The 17,792-nt window shown below is 58.6% G+C and overlaps 1 protein-coding gene across 7 annotated transcripts in view; it reads left to right on the top strand.

The window, feature by feature from the left end:
• The first annotated feature begins 12,346 nt into the window (after nucleotides 1-12,346).
• The window catches only part of TSPOAP1 (TSPO associated protein 1), a 71,203-nt gene continuing 65,757 nt past the window's right edge, over nucleotides 12,347-17,792 (top strand). For 3 of the 7 annotated variants that reach the window (XM_074890703.1, XM_074890702.1, XM_074890700.1), the window contains exon 1: nucleotides 12,347-12,862. In XM_074890703.1, the coding sequence (XP_074746804.1) occupies nucleotides 12,551-12,862 (312 nt within the window). In that variant the 5' untranslated portion in view covers nucleotides 12,347-12,550. The remainder of the gene's footprint in view (nucleotides 12,863-17,792) is intronic. The other 4 variants (XR_012631766.1, XM_074890699.1, XM_074890704.1 and 1 more) reach the window with 2 other exon arrangements.

The raw sequence follows: 17,792 nt of genomic DNA, 5'->3' as shown, positions 1-17,792 counted from the left end.
GCCCCGCCAGCGCCAGCCCAACGGTTCCGCGCCCGTCATTGGCGCAGATGGGCCACGATTTGTCTATATATGGGCAAAGTGAGGCGCTCGCGTTAACCCGTGTGTCCCCCGCGCCCGCCCCGGCGCGTCACTTCGGCTTTTTGAGGTTTCCCTTTGTGCTCTCATTTGCCTCCCGCTCGCCGCCTGTTTCACCCGGCAGTTTCTAGTTGACTCACAGTTTTAACGGCCTCGCTCCAACCCCGGCCCTGCCGGCAGCGGCGCTTCCAGGGGGACAGGCAGAGTGCAGGCAGCAGGGCTGGGCTAGGAGCCCATGGCGAGCCCACCCCAGCATCCTGCCCAGTGCCTGGTGCTGAAACGTGGCTCAGCCCAATGCGTCTCAGCCCCATGGGCCACAGCCTGAGCCCAGCCCTGTGGGCACGGCAGCTCCCCTCTTTTGGGTGCAGAGGTGGGCATTCAGCCATGCCACAGGTGCTGCAGTTCTTCCCTGTGCCCCATCGTGCCTGGTAGGATTGTGGCAAACAACGCTCAGCCCATCCAAAAAGCTCTCAGGGTTTTGGTACCCCTTTTTTTTTTTTTTGGTGCAGCAGCAGCCCTCCCCATGCTCTCCAGGAGCATTGCCAGGTTGGAGCCCCCTGTCCCAGGGGTCTTTTTTGAGGCCACTCCTTCTGCTGCAGAGCAGAGTAAGCTGTGCCCATGCCTGCACCTCTGTCCCCTGTTCCCAGAGGGGAGCTGGTGGCTTGTGTTGGGAACGCATTCATTAGGCTTCAGTGTTAACAGTGACACAACTGAGGCACTGTGGGTCTGTTGGGGTCTGGCACAATGATGGCCAGGAGACGCTACTGGCTGTCTGTGCCACTGGGGCTGTGGACCCAGTGGCTAGCAGACCACCTTCCCCACTGGCCCCAGGGCAGTAGAGGGGGCTCAGGGAGGCTTTGGGTGAGGCCACCTCCTTCCTCCTCCTCCTCCTCCGGCACGGCTCTCAGGGCCCCAAGGTGCTGGATGGATGGGAGCCATGTGGGCATGGCTGGGCAGCAGGCAGCTGCCTGTCCCGGCACAGAGCTGGGGCCACAGGCCAGGGTGCCGGCAGGAGTTTGTCTCCTTTAAACACGGCGCGGGGTGAAGGCAGCTGGCCTGGCCGCCACTTCCCCTGCGTGCAGCGAGTGCCGCGACCGCAGGCGAGGAGGGGAAGTTGCTGCAAGGCGCGATAAGAAATATCAGCGCTTTCACAGCGCCCGGGCTGCGCCACCCGACAAGGGCCCTTCCCCCTGCCCGTGGGCCGGGGCCGGCGACGCTGCTGCCCCCCGAGCCCCCGGCTCCCGCTCCCCTGCGCTCCCTGATACTGGGACAATTACTGGAAAACAACAGCCCGTGTCCCACAGGGCATCAGGGAGCTTCGGTCCTGGGGGGTGGCGGCAGCGACGCACCCTCCATGCTCAATACAGTGTAAAAACTGGGTGGCACCCCTGGGTGCATGGGGATGCTGCGGGTGCCCAAGCCATATCTGGGTGCCCCGAGACAAGAGCAGGGGAGGGCAGAGCTGGGGGAGCGGTGCCACGGTGGGAGACGGTTTGGATTAAGGAGCTGCGGCGGGTCAGGGAGCTGCACCCCAGGGAGCAGCAGCACCCTGGGGGTCCATCAGCAAGTCCCTGGGTGATGCCAACAGCTGCAGGGTGCAGAGAGGGACCTCGGGAGCACTGGAGACTGAACACTCTCACAAGGTCCCCAGGGGAGGAAACAGAGCCATTTCAGCCTTCCCCAACCCCAAAAAGCCTCCGTGCTCTCAGCTCTTTGGGAACTATTTTAGCCAGGCGTGCCAAGGAGAGCAGAACCAGTCATCTGGGGCAAAGGGCTGGGGCAGAAATTCCTGCAGCCTCGTTTGCCAGTCGGTAAAATTAACCAATGGCCGGGAGATGTGGTAAGTTCATCATCAGTCAGAGATTTTCAGGCCTCCTCGTCTGAACCCGAGGAACCAGATCTGTTGATTTCCTATTTTCTGAGAGGCAGCGCAGGCGGCGGGTGGCTGCTGCTGGCAGAAGGAAACCAGCTCAGGACAGCCAAAATGTCATGTAGCCCCGTCCGTGCTCGGCCGAGGAAAGAGGAAGCACCGCCTTCCCCCACTTCCCTGCCGGGAAGGCACCCGTGGCCTCTCTGCACCGTTCCTAGGTACGCCAGCACCCGGCTGGGTGCGGGCAGCAGCACCGGCAGGCAGTGGGCAGTGCTCTGCCCGAGAGCCCTGTTTTGGGGGGGCACAGCTCCTTCCCCCCCGCGGTCCCCGCAGCGTCCCCTGGCACTGGCCACGTGCTTTGCTCTCCCCCTGACATCTTGCCCTCTGGCGCACTCTCTCCCAGCTGCTTCCTTTAGGAAACACATCTTGATCTTGCTCTGCAACATGGTTAGCCTTAAATGAACCTTTTCTCGTGAGGGCCTGGGTCCTCACCCTCACCCCCCGCCTTCCAGCCCTCTGTATTTAGCAGGGGCTGGCTTGTCATCGGAGCAAGGCACGCTGCAAGAAATGTGGCCTCAACCCCGGAGCACAGGGGAAAGTCCCTCAGCAGCACCTCTGGGACCAAAGCTCCCTCTGGCTGCCCCCAAAAAAGGCTCCTCAGCTCTGCTGTAAGCGCGTGGCTGCCTGTACCCTGTGCAACATCGACCCTCTGTGATGGCACCCACCACTGCTGGGGACTGTCCCATGGCACCAAGGTGGCTGACAGCGCTGAGTGCTGTCTCCAGGCAGGGGTCTCTGGGTTGGGAACAACCTGCTCACACACCCAAAATTATGTTTACACATTTCAGGTGTCCCCAGGAGGGCTAATCTGGAGACCTCAGGACTCCACGTGGGACCAGCCCTGCATGTGGTGGCCTCTGTCGCTGGGGAGGAGCTGCTTGCCACTTGCCTCTGGCGAGACAGAGGGATGTTCTTCCACGTTGGCGCTGCATCAGCTGCCAAACAGACCCTATGGAGACATCACCAATGGCCGCTCAGATTTCCCTGTTGAATTTCTCACCAGCACGGGGAGCACAATGTTCCCAGCCTGGTGACCGGAAGGGGTGGAGATGGGGCCAGCGAAGGCTGGAGACAGGGCAGCCCTCTGTGGGCTGAAGGTGCAGGATGGGGCCAGCTGGGCAGGCAGACCGGCTCGCTCCAGCCATGTCTGGAGTTTTTTTTCCAGTGACACCCTTCGAGCAGTTCAAACTCGGTTTGGAAAGAGTTTCCTGACCAATTCTCTCTCCACCAAAGCCCCTTCTACCTGCTGTCGTCAGCGCACATGCTACTCAAGTCAAATCACTTCTGACTGTGCCGCTGCTCAGTTATTGTTAACTTCGCTTTTCCCCTGCCTTCTGCAAGCCTCACCAGTAGGTTGTTTTTTTTTTTTACATTTCCGTCCGGATTATCAATGTAGAGAGTGAATTGTGTTGGTCTAAAAAAGGGTCTTTTGCAGAGCTGCGTGAAAACCATTGCACAGACCGATGCGGTCCCATTTACATCATTTTTGAGGATCTAGCTTGTAGTTTTTAATCTAGTTTAACAGGCCATGTCACCCGGCACTGGGGCAGGGCCTGCTTCTGGCATGCAGGGTGGTGCTGGCAGTGCAAACCCCTGCTGCTCTGCATCCCGTGGCTGCTCCAGCCCCGGTGCCACCAGGCAGTGACAGCCATTGTGACCAGGGTGTGCAAATGCCACAAACCCGGCTTTTGGTTTTCTCCTCAGGGGCCTCACGTTCCCGTCGGCCGTTACAGCTGCCCGGGGCCGGGGTAGGTCTGGTGTTGCAGAGCACCGAGCGGGTGAGAGGCTCCAGGAGGTCTCTTGGGCAACACATTTCCTAAAGAGCAGGTTTAGGGCTTACAGCCCACTAGCACCCATGTCCCTGCCTGCTTTGCCCCTACCACTGGGCAGCACCCTGAATCCTGCAGACCCCCACCATGGGCTGCTGGCCCCTCCATAAGCTCTTTCCGTGGTCAGGAACATCTTGGACCTGTGCATGTCCCACCACCAGGACAGGGCGAGGGCACACGGTGGAGCCGTGCAGACATCCCAGCCCCTACGCAGCTGTAGTGGGGGTGTGGGTTCGCTTACTGTCACCCTGTGCAAACAGCCTTTTTTTTTTTCCTTTCCTTTCTCTTTTTTTTTTTTTTTGCACAAACATGTTTGTCTCTCTCAGCAGCAAAGCCCAAGAGAGCGTAACCGGCTGCTCTGCAACGGCCCCTGGTGCTTCCGGCACTCGGCGGCGGCCGCCCCTTGCCCCCATGGCTGGGCCGGCTGCGGTCAGGCTGCGTGGTGGCACTGGGTGGGACCGTGCACCGTTATCTCCTCGGCAGCTACGGCTCTTCCTGTGGTTGGGCCACGTGGGCAGGATGGGGTTAAAAGCGGCCCCGCTCCCCGCAGGGGCCCATTGCTCCCTGGCCACCACCATCACCCCATGCAGCACCTCGCCACAACGGCACCCAGCATGTGCCACCAGCACCCAGCGTGGGCCACCAGCACCTGGCGTGGGCTACCAGCACCCAGCATGGGCCATCAGCACCCAGCATGGGCCAGCGGCACCCAGCATGGGCCACCCGTGCCCTGACCCGGTAATGGGGGGACCCATCCGAGGTGCCCACATGGTGCTCAAGGAGCAGCGTGGGGTCTCCTGGGGTGCCGGTGGCTGCAGCCCTGATCCCACTGCAAGGGGGGGCGGTGGGTGCTGGGGGCCGATGGCAGGTAAGGGGGTGCCCCCATATCATGGGGAGCGGGGTACAGCGAGGCGGCGCGGGGGGAGGAGGCGCCGCGCTGATGGGCGGGCGGAGGTGGGAAGTGCCTGAAGCAGAAGTGCCACCCAGGGGGTTTTCAGTGGCAGCGGGGACGGGACCGGCTGGACGCGGAGGCTGGCAGGGCAGGTGAGGGGAGGCTGGTGGAGCTGGGGTCCGTGCGGTCTCGAGCACGGGGGCATCTGGGTGACCCCCCATGGGCGCCCCAAAGGGCAATGGGGGCATCGAAAGGGTCTCCATGTGGCTGGCAGATGGGGCGAGGTGGGGTCCTACAGAGAGCCCCAGCCACCGAGCTCCCGTGGCCTCAGGGGTAGGGGGACGGAGCAAGGGGGTTGCTGGTAAAGGATGGGGGGATGAGGTGGGGACATTTCAAGGGTGACAGGGATGGGGTTTGCCATAGGATCCCCTCCATGAGTCCTCTGTGACCAGGGTGGCATTTAGGTCAGGTCTTGACCACGGGGACAAGGCAATGCAAGGGGTCCCCATCACACGGATGGTGTTTGCCACGGGGTCCCCACCACGGGGACAAGGCAAAGGAGCCCTCTGTGACCTGGGTGCTGCTTAGGTGGGGTCCCCTCATGGGGGCATGGCAAGGGGAGCCTCTGTGACGCAGATGGGATTTGAGGGATAATGATGGAGTTTAAGGTGGGATCTCACCCTTGGGATCCAGGTGAGGGGGTCCTCTGGGACTGGGATGGGGTTTGAAGGGCAACGATGGAGTTCAAGGTGGGGTCTCCCCTGTGGGGATAAGGCAAGGGGGTGCTCTGTGGATGGGATGGGGTACGAGCTGGAGCTCTCCCCGCGGGGGCAAAGCAAACACACCCTCTGTGCCCAGGATGAGGTCTGAGAGGGGATGATGGGGTTTGAGGTGGGATCCCCACCAGCAGGGATGAGGCAACTGGGTTCTCTGTGACCAGGATGGGGTCTGAGGTGGGGTCCCCCGCTTTGGGGACAAGTAAAAGTGGTCTCCTGTGACCGGGATGGCGTATTAGGTGGAGTGCTGCCTTGGAGGAAAAGTGAAAGCTTACTCTTATGACTAGGATGGGGTCTGAGGTGGGGTCCTTCCTTTGGGGACAAGTCAAAGCTGTCCCCTGTGACCAGGATGGGGTATTAGGTGGCTTCCCTGCTTTGTGGACAAGGTGAGGATGTCCTTTTTTCCCAGGATAGGGCTCGAGGTGGGACAATGGGGTATGAGTTAGGGTCTCACCCATGGGGACAAGGTGAGGATAACCCCTGTGCCCAGGATGAGGGTTTCGGGGAGACGAGGGAGCGCAAGGCACGATCTCCCCCGTGGGGATGAGGATGTTCCCCATGCTTGGCACAGCTCCCTGAGGCAGGAGTGATGCTGGCAGGGGCTCTCTGTCCCTGGGGCAAGACCAGCTCTGCAATTTGCATCCCCGGCCACGCTAACGCCGAAGGTGGTCCCATGGCTGGGCCACATGGGGTGTGGGAGGTGGCCCCACGCGGCCGGAAGCGAGCACTTCGCTGGAGGAGAGCAACCACCGGACACCGACTGAGAGACAGTGCAGTCACCCATAAAGTAGAAAGCACTACTAAACAGCACTGCAGGGTGTAGTGTTTCCTACTTTATGGATGAGTGTACTGTGGGCTACGGAGAAGAGAGCACCGCTGCGACCCACATGTCCGTCACAAGTTGTGCATGGTCTGAGAGTGGAGGATGGGCTGTGCCCAGCTGCCAGGAGGGTGCCCGCCCCGTGGACACCACCACCCTCCCCGGGCTGTAGATGCTCTGCTCATCCCCGCTGTCCCTCTGGCACTTGGGGACCGGCCACGTGGGGAAGAGGGGCTGCATGTCCCGGTGCCCCACGTGCGCGGCGGAGGGGCCCATCGGGTTGGAGCGAGCGCCACGCTGGGAGGCCAGGTAGGTAGCAAAGCCTCCAATTCCCATTTTTTTACCCCATCTTCATTTTCCACGTGGCGAAGCCCTGGGAAGAGCTGGGCGGTGGCAGCCACATGCAATGGGGAGAGGCACGGGAGGCGGATGGGGGCTCCTGGATTGCTTTGTGGGGCCGAACGGTTGCTGGGTGCAGCAGGGCGAGGGGCTGCTAAATAAAACTCTTTCAGCATTGACTTGTGGACTTTATTTTATTCTATTCCTGGGAAAAGCGGGGAAGAGAGACTTGCAGTGTCCAGGGCCACGGGCAGCGGGGTTATCCCACAGCCAGAGGCACCATGAGCTTGCACGCTGCCAGAGACCATGTTCAAAGCCCCGGAGGAACCTTGATGGGACCATGGGTGGGGGTGGTGGAAATAGCTCAGGAGGAGCTGCTAAATCTCAGCCCATCAACACAGGGCTCTCACCTTCAGTCCCCCAAGGCTCACCGGCAAAGCTGCTGTGTCCTGTGGGTGCCCCGGCCATGGCCGCAAGGCCACGTGGACTAAAGAGACCCTCGTATGGTCCCTGTCTCCCTCCAGTCACACACCCTGGCCTGCCCTTCCTGGAGGGTGTCTGAAACCAACCCAGCTTCCAGGGACGCAGAAGAAGGGTCCTTGTTCCCCAGACATCATCTCCCAAACCCCACCAGCCATCTTCTCCCTTGGCTTTGACTCCCCATCTCCTGCCTGTGGGAGAGGGCATCTAAAAATAGTAAAAAAAAAAAAAATATTAAAAATACATATTTATTTCCTTTTTTGAGCTCAAATGTTAATGAGAAGTTGCCACATTTTGTAAAACTTCATGTGCTGCTTTCGGGAGCATTTGTGGGTATTTTTATTGAGTTTGGGGTATTTTTCTTTCACCTTGACCCCTCCTCGGGCTGGCCAAAAAGGACCAGGGTGTTTTGTTTCTTTTGGCTGTCCCAGCTTTCCCACATTCCCTGGCTTCGTGGCTGTTTGAAGGGGATGCGGAAGGAAAAAAAAAATCAAAACTGTCATCACGGTCACAAGGAGGCAAGTTTTTAAACAGTAAAAACGAAAAAGGGCTAAAAAAAAACCCCCAAGCAGCCAGTGCAGACTGCCCTGAGAAGCTTTCGTTTTGCTGTGTGCTGGAAAGGAAAAGCAAGCCCAAGTTTTTATCATGCAAAAGTTTTGAAAGTTCACCTCCTAATAATGAATATTCAAATACCAGGAAGGATAAATACGGAATGTTTTTGATCGAGGAGTATTGTGGTTATGAATATTACAGCCACTCAGCGTTCACTGCAAGGAGAGACATTTGGAAACATATTTCTTGCTGAGAGTAGCAAAACAGAAACTGCTACTTTCTTCTTTTTAAAAAAAAAAAAGAAAAAATCCATTTTTTAATGCCCTCCCTCTGTACTGGATGCATTTTGGCAGGCTCCTGCAAGGAAACGTGTCCTCTCCCTATTGGGGCGAGCTCCTGGTCTCCGAAGGATCTCGGCCCGTTTGATGTCGCAGAGGCGGGCAGGCGGCGCGGTCCCCGCTCCCTGCTGCTCTGCAGACCCAGAAATGCCCCAAACAGGGCAGGGACTGGGCTGAGACCCCTCTGGGTGCTGCGGAGGGCGCGGGTGCCCGTCCCAGGGCTGTCGGGGTGGTTCTGGGGAGGGCTGTAGGCACCGACAGCCACCCTGCCAGGCTCTGCCAGTGTCTGGGGTAAGAGCCCGTCTCTCCCACGTCAGCTCTGGGGCATGTAATGGTCTTTCCACACCGTGCTGTGCTGGGCCACCACGTCTGGGGCTGCACCGTGACCCCCAGCAGGGCCAGCTCACCACATCCCCTTTTCCGCTCAGGTTATTTTTAACCAGGTTTAGGTCCCCGCACTGCTCCACAGCGTGGTCCTGCCAGCGGCTGTGCGCTGCTGGGGGTGGCAGGATCAGGGGGAAGAGCGAGTGTGAGCAACAGGGCGACTCGCGTCTCCTCCTTGTGTCAGGACATGTCAGGGCAACCCCTTGGCCTAGGGGTGGGCGCACGGAGGGTGCAAGTGGGCACCGAAGGACTCCGCTGGGAGAGAGGTCACCCTGTGTCACAGCAGTCACCAGGTGAGCTCATGCACAGAGGCAGGAAGGGCCGTCTTGCGGGGGCCATCCCCAGGGATCTGCCAGAAAGAAGGTGGAAATGAGTTGGCACCCACCAATCACCTCAGTCTGGAGGTGCCCGTGAGTGCTGACACATGTCACCGTCCCTGCACCTATGTGCGGGTCCCCCAGGGCTGGCATGGCCCTGGGTGCTCATCCTCATGCTTCCTGCCCCAGCTGAGGCCACAGTGGAGCTCCTGTGAATCCCTCCTGGTCCCTGCCAAATGCCATCCCCAGTGCCAGAGGAGGAGCCCAGCAGGACTCAGCAAGCACTAATTGGTCTTAATTGCCCTGAGCAGCCTCACCCAGTCGACCTGCTGCCCTTGGGCCAGGGGCATTATTTAAGCTCAGTCCTTGGTTGAGCTTTGATGTAGATAATTCTGTTTGGTCTTGCCTCTCAGATGGCCCCTGGATCTATATAAGAAGCTGATCTCCAGCCATGTCTTCTGGATGGACCCTAGATCCATGTCACAGGTAGCTTGTCTCTGGCCCCACACACTGAATTAACCCCATGCTCATGCTATAGCCTTGTCTGTAGTCCTGGCTTTGTCTCCCCCTGCTCCTGGCTGGGGTCCCTGGTCCTGGTTCATCTTGTCTGGGCCTGCTAAGGGACCCTGTTATCAGTGTCCTGCTCAAAAGCTCCCTGGTTTTTGAGGACTCTGTGTGTGCTGGGGTCCCACTTGGCTTCTCATTTGTTGCTAATCAGGAGGCCCTGGGGGACCATGCACTGTACCCCTGTCCCTGCACCACCAGCACAGACCTGGCTCCTTGGAGGCCTTTGGAGAGCAGTGGGTGCTGCTGGAGAGCTCTGCTGGGATCCTTTTTCCTCTCCCCAGACTTGACCCTGTTGATCTTGAGCTCTCCAATGTCACCCATTTTTCATCAGCTGCTGTATATCATCACCTCTTTTCGCTGAGCCTGTGGTTCCTCCTGTCCTGGGAGAGCTTCAAGGATCTTTTAGGAAGTGCTTTGGCCTGTCTCCTTTACAGGTAGCACAGCCCCACAGCAGATCCCTGGGTGACTTGGAGGACCAGGGGTGCCTGTAGCACCCCATCCCCCTAGCTCTCATGAAGACTTCATTGACTTGCAGCTCAGGGAGCTCTTGAGCCACTGAGTCTTTGTTTAATAGCCCAGATGAATTTCTTTTCTCTCCTAAGGATGGTCCGTAGCCATAACTTATCCAGCTGGCTAAATAGCTGTAGGCTGGCCAAGGTCTCCAGCTTCCCAAGCTCAGGGCCCCATGATACCACCTCTCCCCGGGGGAGGGTGTGGTGTGTGTGTGGACGTCCCATCCAGGGCCTTCACCTCAACTAACTGGGGCCTTCAGTGAAAGTTGTGGGAGATTCAAAATTGAGCCTGGGTTGGCCCAGGGGATTGTCCCTGGCCCCTCTTTCTCCAGGGTAGCAGGTCCTGGGAGTGCCATGGAACCTTGTGGGTCTGGCAGCAGTGAGTGGGAGAAGCAGAAATCTGCCCAGACCATCCCAGATGAGATGAGCAGTGACTGTGAGCAGCACATGGCAGTGGAAGTGCAACACCAGACGTGTCAGAGCAGGTTTTCCAAGGAGGCTGTGCTGTGAGCGGCGTGCGTGCTGCTCGCAACCATGCGATCTTATCAGCGGTGCATTTCCCTTCCCACTGCTGGCTCTCGCCTCCTGCTAATTAAACCCGCTTGTTCTGTCTTGTCAGCGAGCTGTGCAGTGCCTGAGCCTTGTTCCACGCTTGTGCAGCACCCGGAGATCCTGCCCCGTGTCTCCCCGGGGGGAAACGGTCATGGGCAGGGACTGGGGGGATCCCAGCAGTGGGAGCTGTTCCTGGAGGGGAAGGGCTCACTGAAGCTGGAGTTTTGAAGGTTGGCAAGTACCAGAAAATGCAGGAAGGTGGGATCAGTTGTCTGGAATCTTCCCTCTGGTCTGTTGGCTGCATTTGCTGCTCATCACCAGCTTGGGGCTTCCCCCCACCATGCACACGCACTCCTTGAACAGCTCGGAGACGCGGGTTTCAGGTGGGATGGCAGGCTCTGCATGCTGCCGAGGTGTGAGACTCTTGGACCTGGTGGTAACTCCCCACAGCCCAGGACTCCATCTAAGTGGGTCATCTACACCCTTTGCAGTCAGCGGTGAGAAATAACTTAGTGGTGATTTGCCTGCGCTGCCTCTGCTCAGGCAGAGATGGCATCTAACCCGTGGGATCTGTTTCAAGAGCGGGCACATCTGCATGGGGCACATCTGCACGTGCTGATGAAGCTCTCAGAGGAGATGCTCACCAAGTAGTGTCTGAAAGGGGCACCAAAGCCCCCTCTGCAGTGCCCCCCTGGAGCAGGAGGCCCAGCGTGGGCTCTCCTGGTGCAGGAGCCATGACCACGAAGGGAGCACCACCTTGCGAAACACCGAATGCTGTCCCCACCCTGCAGCAGGGAGGCATCAGCAGTGGGACTGGGGGTTGTTGCCACGCACAAGGACGTGGGCAGGCAGGACCTGTCCCTAGGCGCTCAGCAGCGGTATGAGGTCTGTGTCACCCCTCTTGGTTTTGGGATCATCCAACCTTGCTCTGTAGTGGGTCAGGCTTTGAACAGGGCTGAGGAGCAAGGACAGACAGATGTTCCCCAGGGTGGGGCCCAGCAGCTTTCCCCTGAGCCTCGCTAACACTGCGCAGCCTGCTGAACGAGGGGAACCTTCACCAAAGATGCAGCAAGGCAGGGAGTAGGCAGAGAGAGGCAGAGCACGCGCCTGCCTGCTCTCTGTGTGCGTGTGCTCAGGGATGGCAGTGCCCTGCCAGCGTGATGCTGCTAACTCCTGTCACCCCGGATCATATCAGCCCCCCACACCGCCCTCACTGCTCACACCACCCTCTGCCTCTTGCCCACCGCAGCCCCTACCCTGGGCATGCTGCAGGCAGGGCCCAGCCTGTGTTTTTGGCGGCGGGTTGGCTGTGCCCTGGGCAGCATCGCTGCGGGGCGGAGGGTTTGCTTGCCCGGAGGGAAGGTGGGTGAGTGTCCCTGGGCAGGGCCCGGCTGCCCCTTCTTGTTCCCAGTGGCCACCAGAGCGGGAAGGAAGGGGGAAAACCCGCTGGCTTTCCCAGGAGCAGGCCTGCTGGCCCCAAAACCCCCATCCCAGCGGGGTGCGGGGCTCTGAGGGACCCCGACCCTGGAGTGCGGAGGGATGATGCGATGCGGGGGCCTGTGGGGGTAAGCCTGGCCGCTCCCCCCCCCCCCCCCCCCCCCCCGCCGCATCACCCCCGCTGCCTCATCAATAGGCAGCAAACCCCATTCCCGCACCGTTGCCATGGAAACCGGCGCAGCCACCGCTATTGGCGGCCCGGGGCGCGGCGCGGCCCCCCCGGGGTGCACGGCCCGGCTTAATATTGATGAGTCGGCAGCGTCTGCGCCGGGGGCTGCCCGAAGCCACGGTGAGGGGCTGGCAGCTCCCCCGGCCCCTCCGCTACGTCATCCCGGTCCGGGCGGGCGGCGGGCATGGGGCCGGGGGCGGCGGGGGGCTGAGGGCAGCGGGGGGCTGAGGGCAGCGGGGGGCTGAGGGCAGCGGGCAGCAGCCTTTGTACGGTGTGGAGCGGAGCGGGGGGGGGGACACGGCAGCCGCCCGCCCGCCGAGCCGGCGGATCCAGGCGGGGATGGAGCCTCCCCCGGCGCGGGGATGCTGCTGCTGCCGCCGCCTCCGTCCCCGCCGGGAGGGAGCGCGGCCCGGGCTGCTCCCGCCGCCGCGGCTCTGATGCCTTCGGGTTTTCCGTGCGGGCTGCCGGAGCCGCGGGGAGCCCTCGCCGGCAGCGGGTGAGCCCAGCGCCCTGCCCCAGCCATGCAGGAGCCGGAGCGTGGGGTGGCCGGCGCGGAGCCACCGCCGACGGCAGCGGGCGATGCCGTCCCCGCGGCCTCCGCCTGCCCGGCCCTGGGCACGCGTAAAGGCGTGGAGGGTGACGGTGACGGGGCGAGCTGCCAGCTGTCCCCGGGGCCGGCGGCGGCCGGAGCACCCCAGCCCCAGGAAGAGTCCGCAGGGCCCCTCCGCGACCCCCCTGCAGACCCCCAGCGCGTTCGCTCCCCGGCAGAGCTCGTTAGGCCGCTGCGAGCGATGGACGGACTCGGACGTGACCGGACAGACAGACCCCCCCAGGTAAGGCGGCTGCCAGGGCGCGTTGGCTGGCAGGTGGGGTGCGGCGGTGCGCGTTTTGGGGGCAGAGGCATCGGGGGGATGTCACCTTGGTATGAGCCGGGCGCAGGAAATAGCTGCACTTGGCTGTGACTGAGCCACCCACAAAACCTTCCCCGAGGGGCTGGGACCTGCCGCGTACCAGCGTGTGAGAGAAGGAGCCTTCGTGGCCCTTCTGCAGGGATTTCAGCTGCCTCTCCCCTGGCTGGTGCTGGAGCTGCTGCGGGGCCTCGCCGGAGCCCCGACCGGGCCAGCGCTGGGCAGAGCCCACCTGGTGCAGCCCCAGCCCCTGCACCAGCCAAGGCTGAGCCATCCCTGCGGCATCTCCTCACTCCGGCAGCAGCAATGGCTCTGCAGGTAGTGGCAGGGACATGATTCACTGCCACCCCCTTCCAGAGCATCCTTTCTGTGCTCAGGGTGGCCCAGGAGGGCTTGGGACACCTGCACTGCAGGGGGAACCTGTCCCCGCAGACAGCACCGGGGCACCTCGAGACAATGCAATGCCCGGCCCCTTGCACATCTCTAGAAACAGCCCAAAAGGCTCCCTCAGAGTCTCACCTCCTTGATCCAGGCCACAAAAGTTCATCATTTTATCCTGCTTAGGGCAGCTTGCCCTCCTTTCCCATGGGTAAAATCAGTCAGTCACCTTCCTGGGATCCTCTGGGGTCTGGGATAGCTCCACGGTGCTTTTAAAATAGGGGAGGGGTAAGGTCTCGGCCTGTTCTTCTTGAGGCTGGGGGAGAAGAACTGAGCAGAGCTGATGGGGGTTTAACAGGAGGTTTTTGAGCCAAGCTTGTGCTTGTGCTGCTGAACCTGGCTGGAGAGCAGGCTGGACTGGACTGCAGGAGAAACGGAGCTGCTGGAATCCCACTGAAAGACAAAATGGTTTCACTCAAGCACAGTTTCTTATGTGTCTGTTTTGATGTGCTGTTTATGGTGATGCTTAGAGAAAGGCCATATTTAACCATGCACTCCTCGGTCTGCCTCTGACCACAGCCCTTGGCCATTCCAGAAGCACCTCAGCCAAAAAATGGGGCAGCAGAGTGGGAAGCATTTCTGCTCCCACCCCGTTTTCCATCCATCCTCAGAGTCAAATCGGTTGTGCCAAACTTCCTGTCTTCTCTCCCTTTGGGAGAGCTGGCTGGCGAGGGAGGGGGTAGGCCCTGTGTCTTGGTGGGGGAGCCCGGGTGGGGAGGCTGGGAGTGGCAGGGGGGCAGGTGGCTGGAGCAAAGGGGTGTTTGTCGGTGCTCCAGCAGCCGAACAGCATCCTGTGGGGTGGGGGCCGTGCACCCGGCTCTAGCTGATCCCTGCAGCACGTCCTGCATGCACAGCTCTGCACATGGGTGGTGGTTTCTATGATGGTGACTGCTGAGCACCTGCCACTCAGTTTCCCTTGGTCCTTGGGCTGCTTTGAGTGTTTCCCCGTGATCCTGGAGGCTCCTGGCTTGGTGGGTGACTATTTCCCTTGCCACTCCCATGGGGCTGCGGCAGCACCGTGGCAGTATCATCACAGTATCACTGTACTGGGGCAGTGCTGTGGTGGTACTTAGTGGTGCTGATGGTGCTGTGATGGTATCAGAGCGATGGTGCTGTGGTACCTGGTGGTACTGTGCTGTACTGTGGTAGTGCCATAGTAGCACCGTGATGTTTCTCTGGTGGTACCATGACGGTACTATCCTTAACATTGATGTTGATCCCCAGAAAGGCTAACTTGTCATTTCCTGGAAAAAAACCCCAGCATTTCCTCCTGAAATCAAGTGGCTTTAGTGATGTGACTTCCAGTGCAGGCCCAGGAGGCAGCTCAGCGCTGCTGTCCCTTGGCAGAGCAAGCGCCAGTGCTGCTGGGCTGTCAAGCCACATCCTCAGACCCCCTTCCTAGGAGCAAGGTGCTGTGTTACAGCTGGGGACGAGTGGACGCTTACATACCCCCCCTCCAAAAGCATGGCTGTGCCTGGCCAGGCTGGGACAAGCACCACCAACACCATGTGTCCTGCTGCCAGAGCTGGGCTTCCTTTAGGACATCCGTCCTTGGGATGTCAGTGCTGCATTATGCAAACAGGACAGCTGCCTCCAGGGAGTAATCTCCTAGTGCAGGGAAGAGCCTCCTGAGGGCTCATCGCTGACAGAGTTGATTAAAGATGTTGATTTTATGATGAAGCTCTTGCCGTGAATCCCAGCCTCCGCCGCTATTGCTCTGCCGTTCCCTCAGGGACAGTCTATGGGCAGATGTTAAGACTGTCCGTAGGTCAAGTTAATCTCAGCTTTCTTGCTTAGGTCCCTCCTGAGTGCTGAGGGTGGAGAGCTGTTGCCCTTCTCCATTTGGGAGCTGACAAGGGAACCCTGAAGTTAGAGCGGTGGGTTGGGGGGACATACCTGGAACCTCCCATCCAGCCCCTGCCCCCAGCAGGGCTGGCTCCAGAGCTGGCAGAGGTTGCTCAGGGCCTGACCAGGCAAGTGTTGAATATCTGCAAGGGCTGGGATCCCACCACCCCTGTAACCCTGTGCTGAAGCTGCAACACTCTCATGGAGAGGGATGTTCTCCACAGGTCTGGTGGGAACTGCCCTTGTTGCAACTTGCGCCCGTGTCTTCCCATCTGTTCGCTGTGTGCCTCTGCAGGATTTCCCAGCTCCTCTGCAGAGCAGTGTCCCACCATGTTACCACTGAAAAATGCTACCTGGGGGCTTGCTGTCACAAATGTGTTCTTGGTCCTGGGCCTTTGAAATCCATCTGGTCTTGCTTTTCAAAATTTCTGTGTGGACCCAGGAGGTAATCTTGCTGAGAAGCTGGTGTAGGAACCCAATCAGGATAATGAGTATCAGAGAAGGAGAAAGACATTGTCTGTGTGGGAAGAATGGGGTTAAAGTGGCACAGATACAGCCTGGCTGAAAATTAGAAAGTTCCCATAATGCCGTCAGATGGATTTTAGAGCACCTCCCACAAGAGCTCAGTCGTCTGCATGTCTTATGGGATGCTGCTCCAGTGGGATCTGCTTTGGCCCTGGAAACTCAGGATAGTTTGAGAGTGGGTTGCTGAGGTGAAGGCTCTCTCCTGATGCCCTAGATTGGGAGAGGGGAGAGGAGCAAAGTAATTCAATTTTGGCATATTCCCTGCGCCCTTCTCTTCCAGGATTACTCACCTCCCCAGCTGCACTTACAGAAGGGATAAGCTCAGCAGCTGACCACATCCTCGTTCTGGCATCCTGTGAGCCACACAAGCAAGGAGCACAGCTAGAGTGCTCAGAGTTGGCTGTTGTGACTACTTCTTAATCTCAAGAGGTTGCGTCGGATCTGAATTTCTTAAAAGTCAAGCTTCTGCTTCCCCAGAGGTCAGATGGAGCTGAGGATATTCAATAACTGTAAAACCCAGATGAAAATGCTTAAACCAAGAAGCACCCCCCAGTCAGAAGGAATTTAAATGTCCACAAAAGAACTTGTTGCTCCTGGTGGGGCTTGATAACACAAAGCACAGATACAGTAAGAATTACAAAATGCTGGTATAGATCCTCCATGTCGAGTGTTCAGGTCAAGCTGTATTTAATGACAAGCTCAGAGCCTTTTGCAGGAATTTCTGGGATTTTAAAAGCTTAAAATTTTCCATTGGCAAAGATGGAAAACTACTCGTTTAACGTCTGAGGGTGCAGAGAGCTGTACCCTTGGCTAGAAAGGGCAGGTCAGCAGAATAAAAGATGGCACTAGGGCGAGAAGGTCTTTCTGGACAATGAATCCAGTTCTTACTGTTACAGACGCTATTTCCTACAATCCCAATTAGAAGATCGTACTCCATCTTGCTCAAAATATGAGTAAATTAATTTTTCTTACCTTGGCAACACTCAGCCTCATGCAAATGACTTAGTGCTGTTTTCGGCAAGCACTAGGAATGTACAGCCAACCTGAGAGAGCTGCCTGCCGTGGAGAGCCAGTACTGGCTTTATTCGTAGGGACGAATGGAAGAAAACACAAAGCGAGACTGAATGAAGGGGAAGGTGATTTTTATTTTAACTGTCTTTCTAAGTAAGCTCATGCTCTCTGTACAAAGACATGTCCAAGTGGCTTGGCCAGGTCACTTGTTTGGGACATGGAGGACGAGGGACACCAGCCGTTTCCTCCTCACTGTGTCCTTGGCTCCTCTGGACTGGTGATGACAAACCAGTTTTGGGACAGGGCTGTCACACCATCTGGGTGTTGGCCATTACTGCACCGTGATCTTTCGCCTCGGCATCTTTCTCATTTCACCTTCTGTAAAATTTTGGCGAGGGGACTTGCCAATGTCTTTGCTTCCTTGTTTTGGGTGTCCTAGGCTGTGGTCTTCCTTCCTGCTGGAATGACATGAAGAGAAACGGCATGTGCAGTGCTGGCAGCCCTGTTGCCCTCCTCCTGCTGTGCGTGCAGGCTTTCCGCATCCCAGCCATCTGCTTAGTAGTTCTGGGAAAATACCCTTCTGGGCATCAGTTTGTAAGTCTTGTGCGGCTCTCGCCATTCACATTTCCATACTGACCACTGAACAGCGCCTCTGGCTCTTGGGAGTGGTGCAAGGGGATGATTTTTTCCCTCCATCTTTTAGCTCCTTGTTAAAGCCATTGGAGATTTGCTTCTCAATGCTTTTCAATGCTTCTCGTTCCTGGATAAAATCCTAGAATCGCCCCAAATGAGTTCTTGCTTTACTAAGAGGTGCAAGGAACACCATTCCCAACATGCTGGAGTCTGGGCAATTAGAACAGATTTTAAGCCAATGTGACCCAAGCAGAAAAGGTGCTCTTGGCCCCTGGGAAACTGCAAGTGACTTGGAAAACAGGTACAGGTAGGGGAGAACTGTGGAGAGGATACCTGGGCAAAAACTGAGCTGTGCATACAAAATCTGCCACTCTGGCTCCCTGATGTATCTTCCAAGATGGAA

This window comes from Strix uralensis, chromosome 20 (genome assembly GCF_047716275.1).
Source record: "Strix uralensis isolate ZFMK-TIS-50842 chromosome 20, bStrUra1, whole genome shotgun sequence".
Classification (NCBI taxonomy): Eukaryota; Metazoa; Chordata; class Aves; order Strigiformes; family Strigidae; genus Strix; species Strix uralensis.
Note: the sequence above shows the minus strand (reverse complement) of the source record. Positions and strands in the feature narration are given on the sequence as shown.